Source organism: Etheostoma spectabile, chromosome 22, assembly GCF_008692095.1.
Source record: "Etheostoma spectabile isolate EspeVRDwgs_2016 chromosome 22, UIUC_Espe_1.0, whole genome shotgun sequence".
Taxonomy (NCBI): domain Eukaryota; kingdom Metazoa; phylum Chordata; class Actinopteri; order Perciformes; family Percidae; genus Etheostoma; species Etheostoma spectabile.
Window position 1 is genome coordinate 17,395,437 of NC_045754.1, and position 10,034 is coordinate 17,405,470.

The window sequence follows — 10,034 nt, forward strand, 5'->3', positions numbered from 1 at the left end:
AGGGGTGGAAAAAAAAAATGTAAGAGCAGCAAGCCTAGCAGATCAAAGAAAATAACATGGGAGAGGATATGAGTGCTTTGAGAAGTAATATAGCCGAGATAGCATCTGTTTTCCGTAGCATGCAGGAGGCTTGAGACAAGCCCGGAAAAAAAGACAAACGGAGAGCGAGTGCACTTTAGCCGAGGATAAGACCAAACACAAATGGGTTATTAAGAAGCCCTCAATGTAATATCTGGCTGACAGTAAAGTGTCTCCTTTTGAAATCATCCACTGCTGGGGTTAGGGGGCTTTTATGATACTAATATTGAATAAATAATATGAAGGATCATTCCAAGGGAGTGGGTGTTTATCTTAAAGAAGACAAAACAGTAATGTTATCACCAGGGCCTTGCTGGACAGTTTACTAAACCCCGAGACGTCCTGCTCTGTAACGAAAAGCTCCAAAACAAACACGTTAGACGTCTGTTAATGATTAAAATAGGTCATGCTGGTATTTCCTGAGTCTCATCTCCACACTAACCACAACTTGACTAATGATGAGGAAATGGAGGTGAAAACCTATTTATTTATTATTATTATTTATATATAAGTCTTGGTTGATCATGTAAAATGTTGTCAGTCAATATTCCTTAACCCCTGGTTTAAAGTAAAATGTGCGTATTGTATAGAACACCTGCTTGGGTAAATGCATATCATCCTTTATTTTATGTAAATGAACATATAGTGTGGTTTGAGGATGACAAGTGTGTAAATTCAACAAATGTTTAAAATCGGGGACACAAACCCTGTGCAGGACACTCACCCAGTTGTCTATTTTCATTTCTATCGTCCATATAGTATATCAAAACCATTCATAAGTCGCGCTCCCATATGAGCCTCCCGAAGATTGAATAATGTCCTTCCTGATCCGCGCTGCAAGAGGCCATATTGGATCCAGATTTCACTGGTTCAAAAGTCATTTCATTCTCCTTCATTTCTCCCCCCCCCCCCTCTCTCTCTCTCTCTGTACTTTATTTCGCTGTCTCTCTCAAGCCTTCTCTCTGCCTGCTTTATTTATTGCAGGTCCAGTGGTGTGGTACAGAGCCATTACCTGCGCATATGTACCTTTTTGAATAATCAATAAATAATTATTTTATTATTTAATAGGATTGTACGGGGAAAGGAAATGGGTTTTATTACATAAATCCATCACGCATGATGAATGGGTACACTTGTAAAGTTGGACGGGGGAGAAGGGGAAAGTGGTTCGGACGGGCCTGCGCCTGCGCTCAACGGCAGTGCCTCGCTGAGCACTTTCTCTATGCGAGGTTGTAAATATGACATTTTTGTCTCTTTGGGACTGTCAATTGGAGTGCAAGGGGAATGGGGGAAGGGGATTGTAAATTCAGAGAGATTAATTAACCTTTTACATTTGCGATTCAGCCCTGCATCTTTTTCTTTGCATTGTGACCCCTATGAGCAAAGGGGTTAGAGACCTGGCCGCAGACGGCCCAGGGAGCGCAGACGTCTCATTCCAAATGAGTTATTAACAGAATTTTTTGAATAGATGGAAAAATTGTAGCCTGGCCATTTAGTGTCATAAAGGCCGGGTTGGCGAGGCGGCCGGGGCCTCCCAGGGACAGGAGGCAATACCATTACAATCAAATCTGAGATGGAAGAGGGATTGAGCTGTCCATTCTGAATTTTTATATTGTCAGAGGGGCCAGGGAGGAAATAATGCCATCCTGGAGTGTATTAACCTCTGGCTGGGGAAAGAGGACAGGGGAAGAGAGAGAGAGAGAGAGAAAAACAAGGCAGGCAGAGGGAGGGATTTAAGATTGGACCGCAATGAGAGAGGAAAGCTGGAAGAGAGAGGAGAGGAATGAAGGGGCAAAAGAGAGTTTCATGCCTTATATGCTTGGGAAGCCAAAGAGTGAGAGACAGGGATATGAGATGGCCAAGAGACAGAGTCCCAAAAGAAGAGTAGGGAATAATGCAATAAGGATTTAAAGAGAAAAAAATGTAGGGCTAAAATGGAATATATGGACACGGCTGGGTGAGAAGGAGGAGAGATGATGGGAAAGACAGAGAGAAGGAGGGAAGATGCAGGAAGTTTGGAAGGATTAGAGGAAGGACATGGAGGGAGGAGGTGAAGGAGGCAAGGGGAAGGCTGCAGGAGAAGTTGTGAGGAGACACATGAAAATCATTGTGAGCTATAGAGCTGCTCTACAATGTGTACCCAACCACAATAATACGATGATATATAAACATAATAACCAGCATGATGTATTGTTGTCCAGTGCAACTTCTCTATGCATTTTTTATTTCATTATTAACAGGCAAATATGGCTGTGGTTCACATAAACACGTATCAGGTGGTGTAAGAAGCACTCAGATGGTGTACGGAGTAGTGCAAAGCAATACCACAATGTACGAAATACTCCATTACAAGTTCAAATCCTGCATTCAGAAAAAGAGTAAAAGTACAGATGTATTAGCAAGAAAGTGTAAACTATCAAACATAAAAGCAGGTGGCTGCTCCAGAGGGAGCTAATTTCATACATGCACTGGTCTTTTAATGCCTATAAGCTACAAATAATAAGTACATGTTTGCCTTAGTCTGCAAACTAAAGTAACTACGACTACTAGTCAAAAAAGATATACTAGTGAAAAGTTTTTAAAAAATTCCCTATTAAATGTAGAATATAAATAGAAAGTAAAAACACTGAAAGTAGGGGTGCACGATTCAGAAAATGGCAAGATTCCATATCAATAATTAGGCTCAAGATTCGATTCAAACTGAATTTTATTCCAAAAAAAATCTCAATTAAAAAAAACAAATCACATTTGGTAATTTGTTCCCATGTGATACACTCCATTACAAAAAAAATTGGAATTCTATGACTCGATTTTGAATCAATAGAGCTTGAATCGATTCATGAATGTAAATCGAATTTTTTGCAAAGTAAAGTACAAGTAGGCTGTGTTCACATCACTGTCCATGTGGTCTTTTTTAAAATAACAACTGCACCAATGAAATAGGCTTTGATCCATCAACTGATGGACTCAAATCAACATTTGCAGTTCAGAAAAAAAAGTCTTATCACAGGAAGGAACTATGTTGCTAAACCGGACAAACGAGCGTGCATGTGGGTATGTGCACGGTGGTGATGGTGGTGGTGGTGGTGACAGGAGCAAACTCACCTAACTCAACATGGATTCTTCCAAACAGGTAAGCCTGAGCGGTTTGACTTTAACTAAAAGCATGCAGTCATTTCCTGAGAGTCCTGTTCCACTAATCACGGCGCAGGATAAAATCATTTTACATGTTTAAGACCGAGCTCAAGCGTAGCCTGTATCCTTGGCCGCTCGGCCGGTGACGTGGCTGCGTTGACCAATAGCGTCGCAGTTCAGAGGTCGCAGCCGAGCGGAAGTTGTTGGCTGCTTCTGCAAAGTGCGGGCAGCTTTTTAAGACTAACGCGCCTCTAAACGTGTTGTAGCCCTTTGACATCGTAAAGGGAAAACGTGAAAATGTTCAAAATGTGCGCAAATAGAAGTCGGCACGTCCAGGGAAATGATTTTCACCGGCGTCGCCTCTGAAGAAGAGGATAAGCTGACGTAAAGAAACCCCGGAAGTGTTGTTAAAGGTAACAACAAGTTTGCTACTGTTGCTTGGCTGTTTGGCTAACAAACCAAAGTCAGGGAGCAACAGAATCGCTAATTGTAATCGTCTCATAGAACTACAGTGATTGTTGGAATTACCGCTTGTCTTTAGCTGCGCAGTCTATGCTAGCTGATCACAGTCGCTAGCTGCCCTCGTGTAGCCTAACGTTAGCCAACGTTGCTGGCCACCATACTTTATTAAACGCTTCATACATGTATTAACTTGTCATATTAGTTACTGCAAATCTACAAGTTGGTGGATGTGCAGTTGAATGTGAAGCAGCGGTTAAGGTCCTAAACTAATATGGGCTGTGATTAGTAATGTTAATAATAGTGCATAACAGTCCTATTTTAACGTTGGAATGAAAAACAACATGCTTTTGACCTATAACGTTACATGACATATGTATTCATTGATAAAATGCAGCAGCAGTCTGAGCATGAACACAAATGGGTGCTCTGACGAGCTGCATGCTGCTCCAAAGTATTTTTGATAATGTTTCCAGTGTCACAGAGATCGACTGGATTACTCAATCTTTGTGTAACATTATCATCAATAACCATTCAAATTTTACAGGAAGTGGCTTTATCTGGTCATCTAATTTTTTTTGGCATGAGTCCCTTGTTGCAACAAGTTGACCTGGTCACTGTCACTATGGTTATTTGGTTTTATGGTGATTGTGATGTTGACAGAGATCTTAGATGAGATGAGAGAGTTTCTATCTTCTTTTTATTTCTAGTTTCTAATCTATCTTTTATTTACACTTTCACCACTTTTCTATATCAGGTAAGTTACCTAATGTTAGTAAGGTCCATCTCTCTTGCTGATCAATAACATAGTTACTAACCCAAGATGATTTTTTCAGTTTGCACCCAGGCTGGGCAGTATATCAATAGTATATCAATATGATATGTGACTAGACATCGTCTTAGATTTTGGATATTGAAATATGACATTTAAGTGTTGTCTTTTCCTGGTTTTACGTGCTGCATTCCAGTAAAGTGATGTCATTTTCTGAACCTACCAGACTGTTCCAGCTGTTCTGTTATTTGCCTTTACTCATTTAATCATTGTATTCACATTACTGATGGTTATTTATCACAAACCTCATTGTGTAAATATTTTGGGGAAGCAATAATTGCCAACCCTGCAATATCTTTGCAATATCGACATTGTAGTGTTTGGTCAAAAATATTGTGATATTTGATTTTCTCCATAGGCCTAGTTTGCATCTCACTGTTTACATTCAAACTGATTATTATTATTATTATTATTATTATTATTGTTGTTCTTGTTGCTTTATTTTTCAAATGCTGCCTTTTAAAATGGTTTTATTTGGTATATTTGTAGTATATATTGTAGATTTGACATTGCTTGGCATTCTGTGGACAGCGAAGGAAGAATGTCATTGTACAGGGAAACATATTTCCTTACTGTGAATATGACAATAAAACTTCAAAATTGAAAAGAAAACTGAAATTGAAAGAATGCCCTAATGCTTAAAGCTTTTTTCCGCTGTTCCTACCACAACTTAAGGCTGTGCTTAACACTAAATCAGGAGAAAATAATCTCCTATAATAACCTATATCCTATGTATGTTCCCATAGCTCCCAGCAGCCACAGACGCAATGAGTGCCAAATATGGCCTGGTGAGCTACAACAGTTCACGGAAGCACCTTTCGATCTCCATCCCGTCGTCTACGGAGGTGATGTCGCCCCACATAAAGTCCGTGGAGGAGCTGCGGGTCCTGGGAATCAACCTGAGCAGCTTCAGTACCCCCACACAGTTCTTGATCTGCGTGGCTGGAGTCTTCCTCTTTTACCTCATCTATGGCTACCTGCAGGTAACACGGGAAGAAAGACACAATCTGAAAGATGCACTTGAGCACACACACATGCTTGTTGCAGTGTACAACAGTGTTTTTTACATGCCCTGCTTTATTTAATGTAGCCGTGCGCCTGTCTATGCAATTAAAAAAGAATGCTGGTCCAGATGCCAAAAAAGGCGACATGTAAACAAAGTCTGTATTTCACAAGATGGAATTCAGAAGACTTTTATTACCTGTTTTTTGATTATTTATTTGGCCCCTCCATCTAGGAGTTGATATTTTCCGTGGAAGGATTCAAGCCTTTTGGTTGGTACCTCACTCTCGTCCAGTTTGGCTTCTACTCCATGTTTGGTCTAGTGGAGCTTCAGCTCACACAGGACAAACGCAGAAGGTAAATAATCTCCTGTTCCTGGATGACAGACTTTACTCATTTATTTTTTTTAACATGTGTATATACCATTTTAAAGGCAGATTTGGTAATGTTGAAAAGCTCTGTTCTCTGGGCTCTGTCTAACCCAGGGTTTTCACATGTTTTGCAACATTTTTTGTCACATACGGCAAACATCTCCTCACTTTCCGCTGTCCCCTGAACACGCTGTAAAAAAACACGTTCTTTATAGATGGCCCAGGCTCCACAAACGGCAACAAAAACAATCTGTGCCAACCTGCAACACCAAACATAACAGTGTTCCAACCAATAACCGACAAGAAGGGGGTGGGGGTTGGGGGGTTAGTGTGTGCGTACACATAAAGGGGGTTGTGGGGAGTTGAGGACAGAGAAGCGTGAAGAGGGAAGAGCTAGAGGAGAGCTGTCCTAGACGACTAACAACAGAAACATATTCTCTCGAATTTTGATATGGCCGACACACCACCGAAGAGACGACGTTCCAATGAACAAATAGCAGAGAAGAAGGAGAAGGAACGCACAGAGTTCCGTAATTTACATCGGAAAAGCCATCGAAAGGTGGCGAGAACTTTGCCGGCAGGAGGAGGAGGGAGGGGCGAGCTAGCCTCTGTTCTGTTTGACCGTACTTCAGACTTCACCAAGAAGTGACGTCACCAACATTGCCTAAAGCATATAGCATCTTTAATATATAAAAAGTGAACATTGGAAATAGTTACCAACCCTGGCTTTTAAGCTGGATTTATTGGAAGAAGTAGGGATGACCTATTTCTGAAGCAACTCATCAGTTTAACACGGAAATCTGTTTCTCAACTACTTAATATGTTCTTGTCTTCCAGGATACCAGGGAAGACCTACATGATCATAGCATTTCTAACAGTGGGCACTATGGGCCTGTCTAATACCTCTCTGGGTTACTTGAACTACCCGACACAGGTCATCTTCAAGTGCTGTAAACTCATCCCGGTCATGATTGGAGGAGTGTTTATACAAGGTATGCTGATTCTACTTTACGTGTATTTACACAGACCTTACAGATGGTAATACATCCCCATGTGCTGGGGGTATTTAGTTTTTTTTCTTACAACATTTAGATCCGTCATACTATGATATGTATGTGCTGCTCAGTAGTTGTGAATATTCCAGAGCTCTCTTGCTTAATTCCTCTTTTTTTTTTTTTTTTTTTTTTTTTTTTTTTTTTTTTCTTTTCATCTGGATTTGACACCTCAGTCCTGGGGTTAAAGTCGTCGGTTGTATTTGTTGTTTAGACGAGGCTCGCGGTCAGTGCGTTAACTCTGAGTTGGCTTCCTTGAAACGCTTCAACCTGAGTCGACGGCTTTGTCTGTCAGGAACTGAGACTGAAATCTCCCCAGACCGAGATTTTTAATTGCAATCAGTAGACGAACAACGCTATTTAGATTTAGAATGGGGAAGACAAACTCCTGAATTATAATTGGGGGGGGGGGGGGTGGGAGAGAGACAAGAATTGAAATCAGCAATGTGTTTTTTTCTTCCAGATTTCTTCATTCAGAAGATAAAGGACTCTCTAAAATAAAGGTTTCATTTTACTTAAAGGAAAATATATGATTAACTTATTGAACTTAAAATAATTTAACTATAGTCATCAGTCAGGAGAGGTGGATTACAGGTACATTTTACACCTCATTTCAGTCATCTTGCGTGTTTCCTTTGAAGCAATGGCTACCTTTCAACATTGAGTATCTCCTTTTTTCTTTTTTTAAATCTTTGTCTGTTGTTTTCGATTGTCAGAGCCCAGTCGGCTGTACTGGTTCTGTCTGTCTTTCATCCTCACACCGACCCACTCGAGGTTCTGTGTCCTCAACGTCAGACAGGGTTTTTTTTTGTGTGCATGTTTTGCTTTCTTGCGCCTCTCTCTGGATAGATAGATGTGAGGACCAGGGTCCCTCAAGGGGTCGGGTGGAAAACCAGAATTTATTCACTTAGAATGCAAAGAGGAAAGAAAGTGGGAGAGAGGGATGGATGGAGGGAGGGGTGTGGGGCTGCATCTGATGTGAGGCCCTTCAAAGGCGAGTCAGGGAATCAAAGCCGACCACGGTCGACCTGATGCGGTGTCCCCTTGTCAACCTCAAGGCAGCGATCCATCAGGCTGTTTCTGGAAGACTCCTTCATCCTGTTGTTTTTTTCCCCAAACTTTTCCACAAAGCTTTTTTCTTTTTTTGACGCATTGTTACGTGCACAACCTCAGAAACTTTAAATCGTCAAGAATGCCCATTTAAAAAAAAAAAAAAAACGTGGGCAAGGTCAACTTTTATTTAAAAAGAGGTGGGTCATCTTTTGAAGATTTCCCTGTAAGCCTTGCTCGAGCGGAGGCACTCCTCCCCTGCATCGGCTCAGTAAGGTGTGTCTGTGTTTGTGATGTTGTCAAAGGGTTTGGAAGTTTTTACCAGTTAATCTCTAAAACTTATTTTCTTGTTTCCCTTTTGTGAGGTTGGTCCACATCCGAGATTTCGGAATTTCAGATTGACGTTCCAAATGGTTCACTTGCTATTAGGCACGTAACGATTACCAGTGTAATGGTAAACCACGATAAAAATGTTGTCGATGACAATTACCCATTATCATTTAAAATATCATTATTATCACGGTGTGGAAACAGTTTTACATTTTAATTTTGATGATGGAGAAAACCGGGACATAATTCGTGGTGTTTCTTTGATTTGTTTACATATTCTTCTTTATTTCTTAGCTTGAATGTTTGGATTTGTGTCATTGAAACCTGCACTACTGGAAATGTTCCTGTCAAATAAGCTGCTCACATGCTGAACCCTCGTTCTTTTGTTGTTAAAAGTTGCACTTTTGATAAGTTTCTGCCTATGTTTTTGTAATGTAATAAACACTGTTACCCCTTTTTGAAACTATTTCAGCTTGCATGGGCATATCTGTGCTTTCTGTACATATTGAACACACTAACAAAATACCGCTATGATAGTGAAAAATTTGATCATTTTGGTCACTATAACAGCAAGGTTATATTTTCATACTGTTACATCCTTAATTTCTATGTGTTTGTGTCCCAGGTAAACGCTATAATCTTGCTGATGTGTCTGCTGCTCTCTGCATGAGCCTGGGACTCATCTGGTTTACGCTAGCTGACAGCAAAGTGGCCCCCAACTTCAACGTCACAGGTTATATCTTTATTTAATATATAAATGGTATCCTTACTGTGGCATTCTATATGAAGTCTGGTGATCTAGTTTGCTAAATGCAAACCAACTAGCTCCAAAGTACATCCTTTGTCAGATAACCATGTTCTTAGTTTTGTGTGTTTATGATTGTGTGGATGTAGGTGTTCTCCTCGTCTCCCTGGCACTTTGTGCTGACGCCGCCATTGGAAACGTGCAGGAGAAAGCAATGAAACTCCATAATGGCTCCAACTCTGAAATGGTACCCTGCTTATCTAACTTTTAAAAAAAAAAGTGTATATATACCTACATAATAGGGGTGAGACTCGCCAGAGGCCCCAGAATACGATATCCCAATACTCATTAGGGGTGGGAAAAATGACCTATTCTTAGATGCATCGCGATTCTCTCTAGAACAATTCGATGCTCAATTCTGATAAGATAATAATTGCTTATAAAAAAAAAAAAAAGACATGTAGTTTACTACAGACATGTAGAAATCAGAAAACAGAGTGAGTGAAAGAGGATGGGATATTTTGTATATACAGTATACACATGATTAGGGTTGGGTGAAATATTTTGTTTTTTGTTTTTCACCAAAAACCTCAATTGATACCACAACAATATTGTAGTGTTGACTATTGGTGCTTTCTCAAAATATTTACACAATTGAGATTATGGATAAACAATCATCAGTAATGTGGATGTAATGACTAAGTGGTTAAAGGCAAATAATACAACAGCTAGTCTGGTAAGTTCAGAAAATAACAACTTTACTTTAAAACCAGGAAAAGACAACACTTAATCCATATTACCATATTATGATTTCCAAAATCCAAGACGATATCTAGTCTCATATCACAATATTGATACAATAATATATTTCCCAGCTCTACACACTAATAAGACATGCGTAAAATAATTATGCAAAACACATAAAGGCTGTTCATTTATGTTATCACATTACATCTGACCACCTCATGTTTCATGTTCTA

The 10,034-nt window shown here is 40.0% G+C and overlaps 1 protein-coding gene and 1 long non-coding RNA gene across 4 annotated transcripts in view; one reads left to right on the forward strand and one right to left on the reverse strand.

Moving 5' to 3' along the window:
* Window positions 1-3,431, reverse strand: part of LOC116672193 (uncharacterized) — a 14,019-nt gene extending 10,588 nt beyond the window's left edge. Inside the window, exon 1 of the long non-coding RNA XR_004327493.1 lies at window positions 3,184-3,431. This is a non-coding gene — a long non-coding RNA (uncharacterized LOC116672193). The remainder of the gene's footprint in view (window positions 1-3,183) is intronic.
* Window positions 3,075-10,034, forward strand: part of slc35b3 (solute carrier family 35 member B3) — a 12,237-nt gene continuing 5,277 nt past the window's right edge. For 2 of the 3 annotated variants that reach the window (XM_032503859.1, XM_032503861.1), the window contains exons 1-6: window positions 3,075-3,211; window positions 5,251-5,487; window positions 5,742-5,863; window positions 6,715-6,869; window positions 8,935-9,042; window positions 9,204-9,301. In XM_032503859.1, the coding sequence (XP_032359750.1) occupies window positions 3,194-3,211; window positions 5,251-5,487; window positions 5,742-5,863; window positions 6,715-6,869; window positions 8,935-9,042; window positions 9,204-9,301 (738 nt within the window). In that variant the 5' untranslated portion in view covers window positions 3,075-3,193. Of the gene's footprint in view, window positions 3,212-3,355; window positions 3,627-5,250; window positions 5,488-5,741; window positions 5,864-6,714; window positions 6,870-8,934; window positions 9,043-9,203; window positions 9,302-10,034 lie in introns of those variants that run through there. The other variant, XM_032503860.1, reaches the window with a different exon arrangement.